The 17,483-nt window shown below is 41.9% G+C and overlaps 1 protein-coding gene across 1 annotated transcript in view; it reads right to left on the bottom strand.

Moving 5' to 3' along the window:
• LOC131937098 (sushi, von Willebrand factor type A, EGF and pentraxin domain-containing protein 1) overlaps window positions 1-17,483 on the bottom strand; it is a 35,298-nt gene that overhangs the window by 13,947 nt on the left and 3,868 nt on the right. The window contains exons 3-9 of the mRNA XM_059294292.1: window positions 17,002-17,178; window positions 16,035-16,208; window positions 8,853-9,095; window positions 8,245-8,466; window positions 7,707-7,904; window positions 7,152-7,414; window positions 6,754-6,985 (exon numbers count right to left, since the gene is read on the bottom strand). Coding sequence (XP_059150275.1) covers window positions 6,754-6,985; window positions 7,152-7,414; window positions 7,707-7,904; window positions 8,245-8,466; window positions 8,853-9,095; window positions 16,035-16,208; window positions 17,002-17,178 — 1,509 coding nt within the window. The remainder of the gene's footprint in view (window positions 1-6,753; window positions 6,986-7,151; window positions 7,415-7,706; window positions 7,905-8,244; window positions 8,467-8,852; window positions 9,096-16,034; window positions 16,209-17,001; window positions 17,179-17,483) is intronic.

Genomic DNA, 17,483 nt, shown 5'->3' with positions numbered 1-17,483 from the left:
GTCTAATGATGATCTCAACCAAAGCAAGTGGATCCCCTTTTAGCAGTTACAGACAAGCCCCTTTTGCTGGTGACCAGAAAGATGCGCAATGGAAAAAAGCGCAAAAAAAAATTGCGCAACGGAAAAAAGCGCAAACAGAAAAAAGCGCACACAGAAAAAGCGCAAACAGAAAAATGCTCAAACAGAAAAAAGCGTACACGGAGAAAAGCGCAAACAGAAATTTGCGCACACAGAAAATGCGCAAAGAGAAATTTTAGCACAAAGACCTATATGGACTAGATGACACATTTATACATGATTGTTAGGGATGACTCGATCTGCTACTATTTAAAGAATATCACTCAAGAATCACTAAAGAATATCACTCAAGAATCACTAAAGAATATCACTAAAGAATCACTAAAGAATATTACTAAAGAATCACTAAAGAATCACTAAAGAATATCACTAAAGAATCACTAAAGAATATCACTAAAGAATCACTAAAGAATATCACTAAAGAATCACTAAAGAATCACTAAAGAATATCACTAAAGAATATCACTAAAGAATCACTCAAATAATTTCGCAAAAATATCACGCAAAGGGTTATTAAAGTCATAGATGTTTTTTAAATAATTAATCTTAAAGATTATATTACATTAACTTTTCATGTTAACTTTTACAGTTCGATTAGGACGCATGTTTTGATATATAATGGAACGCTAAATTTCGTGATTTTCTGCTTTTTTTAAACGATACTATAGAATTAATTCAAAATTATTTAGTTTGAAAAGCTACCTACCTTGTGCATAAACCGAATGATGAAGACTTTGTTTACTTTTTCACAATTTTTTTTTTGTTATTATAAGAAAAAAATGGTATCTGGCCATATTTAACGGCCCGAGGGGGAATTACGACGGACAGAAAGTTTTGTCACCCCCCCCCCCCCAGGGTTGTTCTATGACGTCGCGGAGCGGCATAGGAGGTCGTCGAGGAAAAATTAGTCTTCGATATATAGCTCTGAAAGGAGAATTTCACTTAAAGTCTGACTGTCAACTTTCCCATACGGCATAGCAGTTTATTTTTTCTTCAGCTTGAGTTTTACTTTAGCTACCAGTAGGTGATGGTCTGAAGCAACATCAGCTCCTCTCTTGACGCGTACATCCTGAAGTGATCTCCTGAACTTTTTTATGATACATATATGGTCTATCTGGTTTTCTGTAGTTAGGTCGGGTGATACCCAAGTAGCTTTATGTATCCTTTTGCGATGAAAGGAACTCCCTTCAATTACTAAATCACTTGTGGCACACAAGTCAGCAAATCTTTCTCCGTTTTCGTTCATCTCACCTAAACCCTGCTGTCCCATACATTCTTCATATCCTCTGTTGTCGCTTCCAATCTTAGCATTGAAGTCGCCCACATGCAAAAAATTTCCCAGATGTACAGAGATATACCCTAAAATCTTTTTTTTTTAATTACCCTTTGTTTTTTACATAAATTACAAAGATTAAATATTGAAAGTATTCAAATGTATTGGATACCTTTAGTAATATTTAGGAAGGCTTATATAAAGAGTGAGGCGTATATAGGCCAATATATACCCATCTCCATCATCGCATTACTTACAACACAAAGATGTCATCGCATGACTTACCACACAAAGATGTCATCGCATGACCTACAAAACAAAGATGTCAACGCATGACTTACCGCACCAAGATGTCATCACATGACTTACCACACAAAGATGTCATCGCATTACTTACAACACAAAGATGTCATCGCATTACTTACAACACAAAGATGTCATCGCATGACTTACCACACAAAGATGTCATCGCATGACTTACCACACAAAGATGTCATCCATGACTTACAAAACAAAGATGTCATCGCATGACTTACCACACAAAGATGTCATCGCATGAGTTACCACACAAAGATGTCATCGCATGACTTACAAAGCAAAGATGTCATCGCATGACTTACCACACAAAGATGTCATCACATGACTTACCGCAAAAAGATGTCATCGCATGACTTACCACACAAAGATGTCATCGCATGATTTACCACACAAAGATGTCATCGCATGACTTACCACACAAAGATGTCATCGCATGACTTACAAAGCAAAGATGTCATCCATGACTTATCACACATAGATGTCAACGCATGAGTTACCATACAAAGATGTCATCACATGACTTACAAAACAAAGATGTCATCCATGACTTACAAAACAAAGATGTCATCGCATGAGTTACCACACAAAGATGTCATCGCATGACTTACCACACAAAGATGATTTCGCATGACTTACAACAAAAATATGTCATCGCATGACTTACAAAACAAAGATGTCATCGCATGACTTACCATACAAAGATGTCATCGCATGACTTACCGCACAAAGATGTCATCGCATGACTTACAAAGCAAAGATGTCATCGCATGACTTACCGCACAAAGATGTCATCGCATGACTTACAAAGCAAAGATGTCATCCATGACTTACCACACAAAGATGTCATCGCATGACTTACCACACAAAGTTGCATCGCATAACTTACCACACAAAGATGTCATCGCATGACTTATCAAACAAAAATGTCATCCAGGACTTACCACACAAAGATGTCATCGCATGAGTTACCACAAAAAGATGTCATCGCATGACTTACCACTCAAAGATGTCATCGCATGACTTACAACACAAAGATGTCATCGCATGACTTACCACAAAAAGATGTCATCGCATGACTTACCACACAAAGATGTCATCGCATGAGTTACCACACAAAGATGTCATCGCATGACTGACAAAGCAAAGATGTCATCCATGACTTACCACACAAAGATGTCATCGCATGAGTTAAAAAGCAAAGATGTCATCGCATGACTTACAAAGCAAAGATGTCATCCATGACTTATCACACAAAGATGTCAACGCATGAGGTACCACACAAAGATGTCATCGCATGACTAACCATACAAAGATGTCATCCATGACTTACAAAACAAAGATGTCATCCATGACTTACAAAACAAAGATGTCATCGCATGAGTTACCACACAAAGATGTCAACGCATGACTTACCACACAAAGATGTCATCACATGACTTACAAAGCAAAGATGTCATCCATGACTTACAAAACAAAGATGTCATCGCATGAGTTACCACACAAAGATGTCATCGCATGACTTACCACACAAAGATGTCATCGCATGACTTACCACACAAAGATGTCATCGCATGACTTACAAAGCAAAGATGTCATCGCATGACTTACCGCACAAAGATGTCATCGCATGACTTACAAAGCAAAGATGTCATCCATGACTCACCACACAAAGATGTCATCGCATGACTTACCACACAAAGATGCATCGCATAACTTACCACAAAAAGATGTCATCGCATGACTTATCAAACAAAAATGTCATCCATGACTTACCACACAAAGATGTCATCGCATGACTTACCACACAAAGATGTCATCGCATGACTTACCACACAAAGATGTCATCGCATGACTTACAACACAAAGATGTCATCGCATGACTTACCACAAAAAGATGTCATCGCATGACTTACCACACAAAGATGTCATCGCATGAGTTACCACACAAAGATGTCATCGCATGACTGACAAAGCAAAGATGTCATCCATGACTTACAACACAAAGATGTCATCGCATGAGTTACAAAGCAAAGATGTCATCGCATGACTGACAAAGCAAAGATGTCATCCATGACTTACCACACAAAGATGTCATCGCATGACTTACCACACAAAGATGTCATCGCATGATTTACCACACAAAGATGTCATCGCATGACTTACCACACAAAGATGTCATCGCATGACTTACAAAGCAAAGATGGCATCCATGACTTACCACACAAAGATGTCATCGCATGACTTACCACACAAAGATGTCATCGCATGAGTTACCACACAAAGATGTCATCGCATGACTTACCACACAAAGATGTCATCGCATGACTTACAAAGCAAAGATGTCATCCATGACTTACAAAACAAAGATGTCATCGCATGAGTTACCACACAAAGATGTCATCGCATCACTTACCATACAAAGATGTCATCGCATTACTTACCACAAAAAGATGTCATCGCATGATTTACAACACAAAGATGTCATCGCATGACTTACAACACAAAGATGTCATCGCATGACTTACCACACAAAGATGTCATCGCATGACTTACCACGCAAAGATATCATCGCATGAGTTACCACACAAAGATGTCATCGCATGACTTACAAAGCAAAGATGTCATCAATGACTTACCACACAAAGATGTCATCGCATGACTTACCACACAAAGAGTCATCGCATGACTTACCCCACAAAGATGTTATAGCATGAGTTACCACACAAAGATGTCATCGCATGACTTACAAAGCAAAGATGTCATCGCATGACTTACCACACAAAGATGTCATCGCATGAGTTACCACACAAAGATGTCATCGCATGACTTACAAAGCAAAGATGTCATCCATGACTTATCACACAAAGATGTCAACGCATGAGTTACCACACAAAGATGTCATCGCATGACTAACCATACAAAGATGTCATCACATGACTTACAAAATAAAGATGTCATCCATGACTTACAAAACAAAGATGTTATCGCATGAGTTACCACACAAAGATGTCAACGCATGACTTACCACACAAAGATGTCATCACATGACTTACAAAGCAAAGATGTCATCCATGACTTACAAAACAAAGATGTCATCGCATGAGTTACCACACAAAGATGTCATCGCATGACATACCACACAAAGATGATTTCGCATGACCTACAACAAAAATATGTCATCGCATGACTTACAAAACAAAGATGTCATCGCATGACTTACCATACAAAGATGTCATCGCATGACTCACCGCACAAAGATGTCATCGCATGACTTACAAAGCAAAGATGTCATCGCATGACTTACCGCACAAAGATGTCATCGCATGACTTACAAAGCAAAGATGTCATCCATGACTTACCACACAAAGATGTCATCGCATGACTTACCACACAAAGATGCATCGCATAACTTACCACACAAAGATGTCATCGCATGACTTATCAAACAAAAATGTCATCCATGACTTACCACACAAAGATGTCATCGCATGACTTACCACACAAAGATGTAATCGCATGAGTTACCACACAAAGATGTCATCGCATGACTGACAAAGCAAAGATGTCATCCATGACTTACCACACAAAGATGTCATCGCATGACTTACAACACAAAGATGTCATCGCATGAGTTACAAAGCAAAGATGTCATCGCATGACTGACAAAGCAAAGATGTCATCCATGACTTACCACACAAAGATGTCATCGCATGACTTACCATACAAAGATGTCATCGCATGATTTACCACACAAAGATGTCATCGCATGACTTAACACAAAAAGATGTCATCGCATGAGTTACCACACAAAGATGTCATCGCATGACTTACAAAGCAAAGATGGCATCCATGACTTACCACACAAAGATGTCATCGCATGACTTACCACACAAAGATGTCATCGCATCACTTACCATACAAAGATGTCATCGCATGATTTACCACACAAAGATGTCATTGCCGGATTTACAACACAAAGATGTCATCCATGACTTATCACACAAAGATGTCAACGCATGACTTACCGCAAAAAGATGTCATCGCATGACTTACCACACAAAGATGTCATCGCATCACTTACCATACAAAGATGTCATCGCATGATTTACCACACAAAGATGTCATTGCCGGATTTACAACACAAAGATGTCATCCATGACTTATCACACAAAGATGTCAACGCATGACTTACCGCACAAAGATGTCATCGCATGACTTAACACAAAAAGATGTCATCGCATGAGTTACCACACAAAGATGTCATCGCATGACTTACAAAGCAAAGATGTCATCCATGACTTACAAAACAAAGATGTCATCGCATGAGTTACCACACAAAGATGTCATCGCATTACTTACCACAAAAAGATGTCATCGCATGACTTACCACACAAAGATGTCATCGCATGACTTACAACACAAAGATGTCATCGCATGACTTACCACACAAAGATGTCATCGCATGACTTACCACACAAAGATATCATCGCATGAGTTACCACACAAAGATGTCATCGCATGACTTACAAAGCAAAGATGTCATCAATGACTTACCACACAAAGATGTCATCGCATGACTTACCACACAAAGATGTCATCGCATGAGTTACCACACAAAGATGTCATCGCATGACTTACAAAGCAAAGATGTCATCGCATGACTTACCACACAAAGATGTCATCGCATGAGTTACCACACAAAGATGTCATCGCATGACTTACAAAGCAAAGATGTCATCGCATGACTTACCACACAAAGATGTCATCGCATGACTTACCACACAAAGATGTCATCGCATGACTTACCACACAAAGATGTCATCGCATGACTTACCACACAAAGATGTCATCGCATGACTTACAAAGCAAAGATGTCATCCATCACTTACCATACAAAGATGTCATCGCATGATTTACCACACAAAGATGTCATCGCATGATTTACAACACAAAGATGTCATCCATGACTTATCACACAAAGATGTCAACGCATGACTTACCGCACAAAGATGTCATCGCATGACTTACCACACAAAGATGTCATCGCATGACTTACCACACAAAGATGTCATCGCATGACTTACCACACAAAGAAGTCTGCGACTGGTAAAGCAAGGGCTCAGGACAGATAATCTTTGGGTTCCCGTAACCATAAGAGACGGTATCCGTCTGACCTAACTCAGGTGAATTCAAATGTCCGGCTTTTGAAGCGTTATTGAAGGCTTCATTGAGGGTTTTGGCTAGCTTTTCGTAGAACACGAACGTTTCAGAGGCTGGTGTTTTCTGTATAAATGTCATCCTTATGACAAACTGTATCTGTAGGAAACAAATCTCTTTAGAAAGAAGAATGGTTAAATGTCAATGAAGTGGCTAACAAACGGTCAATTCTCAGCTAACAAACGGTCAATTCTCAGCTAACAAACGGTCAAGTGTAAGCTAACAAATGGTCAATTCTAATGTTGTGTTTCGAGAACTGGTTTACCTTGATTCTGGCGGTTTGTCTGACTGTCCGGTGGTTGGGCCACAACACGCTAGCTGCCTGCAAGTCACGCCTCGCTCTGGCTCCACACGTGACGTTGACGGTGTCTAGAGTACACGTCACCTCCTGGCAATACGTCTTGAATATCTCCGACTCGTTGATAATGGCATAAAATAACCTTTTGATCTCCTCGTTGTCCGAGGAACATTGTGTAGTGTAGTAGTAGATATTGGGCATCATGTCAGCTTCGTCAGCATACTTGGCCGCTGCAAGCATATTCAAACTTTATTCAAAAAATGCAAGTAAAAAAAAAACGTAATTGCTCATTAATAAAGAATGAGAAGAATTCATGAATTAAGTTCAATTTTTTCAACACTTATTTCAATATTCTATAATGTATATAACGGGTATAAAAAGCTACATTTTATAACTACCTCTACACGTTACACAATATTTACATGTACAGATAAGAAAACTGCTATGATAGCGCTTTCTATGACAGCTCTGCCTTACTGCAACATTCACGGTAACATAAGTAGTCGGTAGTGCAATACTCACGGTAACATAAGTAGTTGGTAATATCTCTCGGCTTCCACGAGCCAGTATTCTTGTCACAATAGAAAAGGCCACTGGATAGGTCGCCCTTGGGAAACGAGTAGTTCCCGTTGCACGTGACGTCACAGACTTGGGTATACGCCAGCAGATCGCAGGCCGTTGACCCGTACTCTGGCGGCACGGGGTGACTACAGGCCTGGACTAAAATCAAATGGAACATTAACCATTTTGTCCTTATGCATCATGGACAGTACATCTGAACACACGTCAACTTAAAACTGGAAATTAACCCTTTAACGACGACTGTTGCAAAGATGCGACATTCCCGTGCTACATGACAGAATTCATAAGTTTAAATTGTGTCGTTTTATTTTGTTTTTCCATGATGAGAAGCTTGGGCAAGTGAGTAATAAACACATTGTTTGTCTCAAGGCAATGAAGGAAACATTTCAAGCACACAACGAACTGTGTTTAGTAAAAGTTGGGTTATTACAGTCATATACACAGTCGAATGTAAGAGGAAAATGTAGTGAGTACATACCATTGCAGTAGGGCTTGCTGAGCCCGTACCACCAGTACCCTGAGCCCGATTCTGTTATATTTTTCTCACAACGGATGGAGCTTGGGCCCCCCACAGGGCTCCCGTTACTACAGGAGACGTTGCATTGGGCCCCGTATACGAACCCCTGGGGACAGGAGAACACCATCAGATTTTTCTGGCTCTGGTCCAGACCGGCGGTCAGTGGGTTGTTGCACTCTATGGCTGGAAGAATGCACACACGGATCGTTGAACACATGTACACACACGGATTGTTGAACACATGTACACACACGGATCGTTGAACACATGTACACACACGGATCGTTAAACACATGTACACACACGGATCGTTGAACACATGTACACTCACGGATCGTTGAACACATGTACACACACGGATCGTTAAACACATGTACACACACGGATCGTTGAACACATGTACACTCACGGATCGTTAAACACTTGTACACACACAGATCGTTGAACACATGTACACACACGGATCGTTGAACACATGTACACACACGGATCGTTGAACACATGTACAAACACGGATCGTTGAACACACGCATAACACACGGACATAATTACACATGATCATAGCTCACCTCTGACAGAGACCAGGAAGTTACATGTTGCCGTGTTGCCGGCAGCATCGTGTGCCGTCACCGTCACGTTGGTAACGCCCACAACAAACATACTTTTTGGGGCGGGCACGGCGCTTACAGTGACCGTTTTACCCGAGTTGTCGGTCACTAGGGGGAGGGGGAAGTCGACGTACGTCGGTTGACCAAGTTCAGCAGCAAACACTGGCACATCGTTGCAGGTGAGTATCACAGGGGGTTCATCATCTGAATGTTGCAATGGTGTTAAAAATACATAGAGAGATCTATTTGTATGCAATATTTCAATGATACACAACATAACTTGATGAAAACGGTGATTATAGATAACACAAACACATACACATACACACACACACACACATATATATATATATATATATATATATATTGTGACCTACTTAGGTCTAGTAATGTTTTATTTTTAGTTTGACATTTGTTATAATACCATATATGGTCTGTGGTGCAATGATCGGTTTTTTTCCGCTGTCTTACTAAGAGAGTCTTAGACTCACAAATTTTCCATCGAGAGATGATTGATTGATTCAGACCAGATGACCACCCCAACCAATGGTCTTATGATTTGAAGGTGACCTTCCATGTTACCTAAGTCTATAAATAGATCGCCCACAGGTGTCTCGCGGCAGTCTTTGGTCAGACGTCGTTGAAGAGAGATAAGCCCTGTGTGTTGTCGTGCAGTATTAAGTTGTTATATTACTTGTGAATAAGTAATTCTTTATGCTTATAGCAGTGTTATGTATACAGTGGTGATTTTTCTGAAGTGTTTAAAGCTGTGATAGTGTATCATACTATTTATTCCCACGAATTGTAAGTTGGGTTTTGATCATTCTGTATATCCATTTTATTCTTGCTTAAATCTAGTGTTCTGCCACGACTTTGCACACTCATTACAAGTTATATGCAGATTAAAGGTTTTGTTGGCATCATTAGTTTCTCTAGTGTTTCCCCTAGACATCAATTACGAGTCCTAGCGAGCTAGTGTGTCAATTTTCTTTTATTTAGGCTTGTCGCCATCTGTGTGTAATCAGTTAAACGAATCCGGGAGCGTTCGACATCTATCTGGCTGATAGATTGGTGTCCGTTACAAAGTGGGGACTCGCCGGCATGTAATCTGTTGTAAGAGTTGTTGGTTTAAATATTTAAGCACTAGTTTCAGTTCTAGTTAGTTGTTTCTTAACCCAGTGTGGCTGTGTAAGCGCCGCTCTCAAGGCTAGAGTTATCTAGGTCAGGAAGTCAGACGTGTCGCGTCCTAGATTTAAGGTCAAGTTCATAGCAGAGCGTTGGGCTGTGTTAATTTGTTTTGATTTTGAAACTAGTTGAAATGGAGTCTTTCTTGTTAAATCCCACAGTTGAGGAAGTAGAGAAGTTAAGTAGGAAAGATTTGATTAGTGTTGTAAAGGAATTGAAGTTGGATTATTCCGTCACTCAGAAATCAGAAGTGTTAAGAGATAAAATTATTGTTCATTTTATCAATGAAGGTGTGTTCGAAGAGAGTTTGTTGGCTGGGGTGATACTCCGTGAGGAGAAACCTCTAGAGAAGGTAGAATTAGAAGCTAGAATTGCTATAGAGAAACAGGAGTTGGAGGCTAAAGTTACTTTAGAGAAACAGGAGTTGGAGGCTAAAGTTACTTTAGAGAAGGCTTTAAAAGAACAGGAGTTAGAGGCTAAAATTGCTTTAGATAAGAGGAGGTTGGAATTAGAGTTTGGTAAAATTAGTGGTGATGTCACTACTATAGTGGATCCTAAAAAGTTGTCGGTGGGGCAGGTGATTGCCAAATTTGGGAAATTAATTCCTAAGTTCAATGAAATAGATTTGGTTGTCTTCTTTAACTCATTTGAGAGTTTAGCGAAGGCATGTGAATGGCCCGAAACTTCCATTACTGCTTTATTGAGCACGGTTCTTACTGGAAAAGCTGCAACCACATATCAGGCACTCTCTCACGACGTTCAAACTAACTATGGGCTGGTCAAGACTGCCATTTTGAAGGCCTACGAATTGACTCCAGAGGCCTATCGGATAAAATTCCGAGCACTCCGCAAGCTACCCACTCAATCATATGTGGAATTTCTCTTTGAAAAAGAGAAAATTTTCTCAAGGTGGCTAAACTCTGAGGAAGTTTCAGAGTTTGAGAGACTAAAATCACTTGTTCTGAGGGAGGAATTCCTAAAGTCCCTGCCTGAAGACATACGACTACACATACTGGATAACAAGATAGTCGAAATCCAGAAGGCTGCTGAGTCGGCTGACGCATATACGTTGGTGCATAAGAAACCACCCGTGTCAGGAAACCGCCTCAACCCTGTGCTTCCCCTTTTTGGCAACAGTACCCCTGTTGGCCAACACTTGAAGACGTCACAGTCCAGAGAGAAGCCAAGATCAACTCTCAGTCGTCGAGCAGTATGCCAGTTCTGCAAGAGACCTGGTCACCTTGTCAAGGACTGCTATAAGCGTCCTCAATTTAACAGAGAGGTGGTGCGTACCTCTGCGCACTATGCTCTAACCCATCAAGCAGCCAGTTCAAATATGAACTCTCGTCTTCAGAATGACACTAACCCGAAGTGTCTACAGGAAGGAAGTCAAGTCTCCACACATTATGTTCAGTCACATTTTGACTGTTCACGCCACCATCCAGTTTCTTCCGAGTCTACCGATCTCGAGGGATCGAGAAAGGTTGACTTTTCATCTTTCATTGCAGAAGCTGTCATTAGCAAACCAGGTGATCCGTTGTCTCAGCGGAAAATCACCGTCCTAAGAGACACAGGAGCGTCACAGTCACTTCTTTTGAAAAGCTCAATGGAGACGAACACCGGGAAAGTTTCCATTATCCAAGGAGTGGGGGCAGAATCCACTGTCGTCCCTCTACACAAGTTTTCCCTGAAACATCATCTCGTCGAAGGTGAAGTCATTTTAGGTGTGATAGATAGTATTCCTGTCCCAGGAGTACACCTGCTTCTAGGGAATGACCTTGCGGGAAGCAAAGTATACCCCTGTACGGTTCAAAACCCTTTGTCAACAGTTCCAGATAATAATGAACTGTATCCTGCATGTGTGGTGACAAGAAGCCAGACCAAACAATTGGCTGACACAGCGCATGAACCACACCTACCATCATCGTCGGGAAATCCATCTCCCAAACTGGAGTCTATGCTTCCGGAGAATACAAGCCTGGGCTTACCCCTGAGGATATCTCAGGAAGACATCATTAAAGCTCAACAAGTCGACGCGGAACTCAAAGCAATGGTCTAAAAATCTCTCTCAGCTGACGATGGGGAGTATTTATCCGAGAACGATCTCTTCTTTCGTCGCTCTGTACCAGTGGATGCCTCACCTGCCGAACCATGGTTGGGTAAAAACCAGCTGTGCGTCCCTCCACCTTATCGGCATGAAATACTGAAACTGGCACATGACCATCCGATGTCAGCGCACCCAGGAGTCACGAAAACAATGGCGAAGATCAAAGAACTGTTTTTTTGGCCCAAAATGAAAAATGATGTGTCGCGTTACTGCAAAAGTTGCACGAACTGTCAGTTGGCCGGGAAGCCAAACCAGAAAATTCCTAAGGCCCCATTGAGTCCGATTCCTGTATTAGAAGAACCCTTTTCTAAAATCATCATGGACTGTGTAGGTCCCTTGCCTAAAACCAAGGCGGGCAACGAGTACCTACTTACCTTTATGTGTTCAAGTACCCGTTTTCCCGAGGCGTTCCCCTTACGGAACATTAAGGCAAAGACTGTCGTCAAAGCCATGACCCGGTTCTTCACTACCTTTGGATTACCTAGAATCGTTCAAACAGACCAAGGCAGCAACTTCACCAGTCACCATTTTCAGGAAGCGCTAGCCAAGCTAGGCGTTACCCACGTCACCAGCTCAGCCTACCACCCTCAGTCTCAAGGTGTACTTGAGAGGTTCCACCAGACCCTAAAAACCATGCTGAGAACGTTCGCTAAAAGTAACACCCAATGGGATGAAACTGTTCCATGGATTATTTTCGCCGCTAGAGACTGTGTCCAGGAATCTCTAGGTTACTCTCCTTTTCAGCTTGTGTTTGGACTTTCTGTCCGTGGTCCCCTGAAGCTGATCCACGAGCGTTGGACAGGTACCAGTGATCATCCAGTGGAAAACTTTGACGATTTTCACGTTCGACTGAAAGCCGTGTGCGAAATGGCTCACAAGAACTTAAGAAAGGCCCAAGTGAGAATGAAAGGACTGTATGATAAGAGTTCTCGTAAACGAACATTCAATCCAGGCGAGAAAGTTCTTGTGCTCGTGCCTAATCTGAACAATGCGTTATCCTTAAGATATTGTGGACCCTTTACTGTGCATTCAAAATTAAGTGATTTGAACTATGTTGTCAATACGCCAGACAGAAGAAAGAAACAGACAGTGTATCATGTTAACTCACTGAAAAAGTATTATGATAATTGTAACAATTTTCATTCCACAGCTAAAATTACTTTACCTGTATGTTCAAATGTTTCTGATGATGTGATACATGACAAATTGAAACCCCCAAAATTGGTAAATTCTTCTTTTTTAGATAATTTAAATGACCACCTTATGCATTTGTCCCCTGAGGAAAACCACAAATTGTCTCAGTTATTTGAGACATTTCCCTCTATTTTTGGGGATGTCCCCAAAGAAGCGAAGGTACCACCTCATGATGTAGATGTAGGTGAAGCAAAGGCTATCAAACAACACCCCTATAGAGTTAACCCGGAAAAGGCTGTTTTGATAAAAGATGAAATTGATTATATGATCAAAAATGATATCATGAAACCCAGTTTAGCAATTGGAGTTCCCCCTGCCAGTGGTCCCAAAAGAAAACGGACCAGGATGTGGTACAGTGGTTAGGATCTCGGCGCGCCATGGCGGCGGCCGAGGTTCGATTCTTCGGTGCGGAACCGAGAATTGTAGCTTGAGTGGTCTAATGGTTAGACACTTGAGTGAGCTGTGAGTCTTGGTGGCCCACAAATTTTAATCTGGAAATTTCCCATATTAAGGGAACTGATAATGTTGTGGCTGACTGTTTGTCAATGATGTAAAATTTTATTACCCACATTGATCATGAGACATGTGTTGTGGTTGGTTGAGACCATTTACAAGTTTGTTTGGGTGAATGTGAGTGGTCTGAATTTTGAATTTTTTTCAAAATTACAATCCTGTTAAATATTTTGTTTATTTTCAGGTGAACCTTATTTAAAGGTGGTTTTTCATTATATGTAATCTTTTATGATAAAATGTCTCATATGACTCAGTTGATATTGTAGCTAGTCATTGAAATAAAGAAATTACCCTGTCAGGTTTACCACTTTTAATATCCACATGGAAATATTGTAATACCCCTTTCTGAGGGATTTTGATGTATTATTATTTTTTGAAAGGGTTACTCCCCTTTCACGAATTGTAAAAGTTTGAGTTACTTCCCTTTTATGTCCAGGGATGTTTTCACCTGGTATTAAGATTTTGGTTGGCTACATTTGTAGAACATTTTTTTTTATTTTATTGCCAGATTGGTTCCTTATGTATGTTTTTGTGGAACCTATCTGCCACTTCCAAAAAGGGAGGGTATGTGACCTACTTAGGTCTAGTAATGTTTTATTTTTAGTTTGACATTTGTTATAATACCATATATGGTCTGTGGTGCAATGATCGGTTTTTTTCCGCTGTCTTACTAAGAGAGTCTTAGACTCACAAATTTTCCATCGAGAGATGATTGATTGATTCAGACCAGATGACCACCCCAACCAATGGTCTTATGATTTGAAGGTGACCTTCCATGTTACCTAAGTCTATAAATAGATCGCCCACAGGTGTCTCGCGGCAGTCTTTGGTCAGAAGTCGTTGAAGAGAGATAAGCCCTGTGTGTTGTCGTGCAGTATTAAGTTGTTATATTACTTGTGAATAAGTAATTCTTTATGCTTATAGCAGTGTTATGTATACAGTGGTGATTTTTCTGAAGTGTTTAAAGCTGTGATAGTGTATCATACTATTTATTCCCACGAATTGTAAGTTGGGTTTTGATCATTCTGTATATCCATTTTATTCTTGTTTAAATCTAGTGTTCTGCCACGACTTTGTACACTCATTACAAGTTATATGCAGATTAAAGGTTTTGTTGGCATCATTAGTTTCTCTAGTGTTTCCCCTAGACATCAATTACGAGTCCTAGCGAGCTAGTGTGTCAATTTTCTTTTATTTAGGCTTGTCGCCATCTGTGTGTAATCAGTTAAACGAATCCGGGAGCGTTCGCCATCTATCTGGCTGATAGATTGGTGTCCGTTACAATATATATATATATATATATATATATATATATATATATATATATCGGGGTGGGGGTGGGGGTGGAAAAGGGGCACTTAAAGATTCAGTTTGAGGGGGGGGGTGTTCGATAGGTGCTAAAGTATAAATTTTCTACACAATATTTATATTTTATATTTTGTCTGAAGAGGGCGGTTACGGAGAGATGCCTGAAAGAAACCCTGCTGGCAACTGAGCCCAGGTCTAAAGCCTTACCTAGACACGCCCAGCGTCTACAGGTCTAAAGCCTTACCTAGACACGCCCAGCGTCTACAGGTCTAAAGCCTTACCTAGACACGCCCAGCGTCTACAGGTCTAAAGCCTTACCTAGACACGCCCAGCGTCTACAGGTCTAAAGCCTTACCTAGACACGCCCAGCGTCTACAGGTCTAAAGTCTTACCTAGACACGCCCAGCGTCTACAGGTCTAAAGCCTTACCTAGACACGCCCAGCGTCTACAGGTCTAAAGCCTTACCTAGACACGCCCAGCGTCTACAGGTCTAAAGCCTTACCTAGACACGCCCAGCGTCTACAGGTCTAAAGCCTAACCTAGACACGCCCAGCGTCTACAGGTCTAAAGCCTTACCTAGACACGCCCAGCGTCTACAGGTCTAAAGCCTTACCTAGACACGCCCAGCGTCTACAGGTCTAAAGCCTTACCTAGACACGCCCAGCGTCTACAGGTCTAAAGCCTAACCTAGACACGCCCAGCGTCTACAGGTCTAAAGCCTTACCTAGACACGCCCAGCGTCTACAGGTCTAAAGCCTTACCTAGACACGCCCAGCGTCTACAGGTCTAAAGCCTTACCTAGACACGCCCAGCGTCTACAGGTCTAAAGCCTTACCTAGACACGCCCCTGCGCCGCTCCAGCCCAGATTCGACTGACAGGCGATGGTAGAAGAGTTGACGACCTTGTATCCAGGCTCACATTGCAGACTGCACACGGCTTCGTACGCCAACCCGTGTGAGCAGTTGAAGTTGCCATTAGCGACGGTTGAAGGGTATGGGCACTGCAGGCCTAAAAATAGAGATCAATATTTCTAGTCTTGTTACAACAGACACGACGTGATGGTGGCGGTGTGGCTGGTTGTATGGGGGTGTGGCTGGTTGTATGGGGGTGTGGCTGGTTGTATGGTGGGTGTGGCTGGTTGTATAGTGGGTGTGGCTGGTTGTATGGGGGTGTGGCTGGTTGTATGGTGGGTGTGGCTGGTTGTATGGTGGGTGTGGCTGGTTGTATGGTGGGTGTGGCTGGTTGTATGGTGGGTGTGGCTGGTTATATGGTGGGTGTGGCTGGTTGTATGGTGGGTGTGGCTGGTTGTATGATGGGTGTGGCTGGTTGTATGGTGGGTGTGGCTGGTTATATGGTGGGTGTGGCTGGTTATATGGTGGGTGTGGCTGGTTGTATGGGGGTGTGGCTGGTTGTATGATGGGTGTGGCTGGTTGTATGGTGGGTGTGGCTGGTTGTATGGTGGGTGTGGCTGGTTGTATGGGGGTGTGGCTGGTTGTATGGTGGGTGTGGCTGGTTATATGGTGGGTGTGGCTGGTTGTATGGTGGGTGTGGCTGGTTATATGGTGGGTGTGGCTGGTTGTATGGTGGGTGTGGCTGGTTGTATGATGGGTGTGGCTGGTTGTATGGTGGGTGTGGCTGGTTATATGGTGGGTGTGGCTGGTTATATGGTGGGTGTGGCTGGTTGTATGGGGGTGTGGCTGGTTGTATGGTGGGTGTGGCTGGTTATATGGTGGGTGTGGCTGGTTGTATGGTGGGTGTGGCTGGTTGTATGGGGGTGGGATTTGTTGTCTGATATAGCTACGTTTGCATGTGGGCGAAGCGTCCGTCCATGTCTGGTCAGCTTGACATGTTCTGATGGACGCCCCGTCTATCTGGAACCCGGGACTGCAGGTGAAGTAGCAGTCTGATCCTTCAGCCGTGTCGTGCGTACAGGTGATGTTGCCGTACTCGAGGTCTGGCAGGCTGGGACACAACCTCACTGTGGGAACATAAGGTATCACAAACATCTTCACATACAACCTCACTGTAGAAACATAAGGTATCACAAACATCTTCACACACAACCTCACTGTAGAAACATAAGGTATCACAAACATCTTCACATACAACCCCATGTAGAAACATAAGTATCACAAACATCTTCACATACAACCTCACTGTAGAAACATAAGGTATCACAAACATCTTCACACACAACCTCACTGTAGAAACATAAGGTATCACAAACATCTTCACATACAACCCCATGTAGAAACATAAGTATCACAAACATCTTCACATACA

The sequence above is a fragment of the Physella acuta genome, unplaced genomic scaffold (genome assembly GCF_028476545.2).
Source record: "Physella acuta isolate Inbredline_101_S28 unplaced genomic scaffold, ASM2847654v3 ptg000200l, whole genome shotgun sequence".
In the NCBI taxonomy this organism is placed as follows: domain Eukaryota; kingdom Metazoa; phylum Mollusca; class Gastropoda; family Physidae; genus Physella; species Physella acuta.
This window is presented reverse-complemented; position numbering and strand designations above follow the sequence as displayed.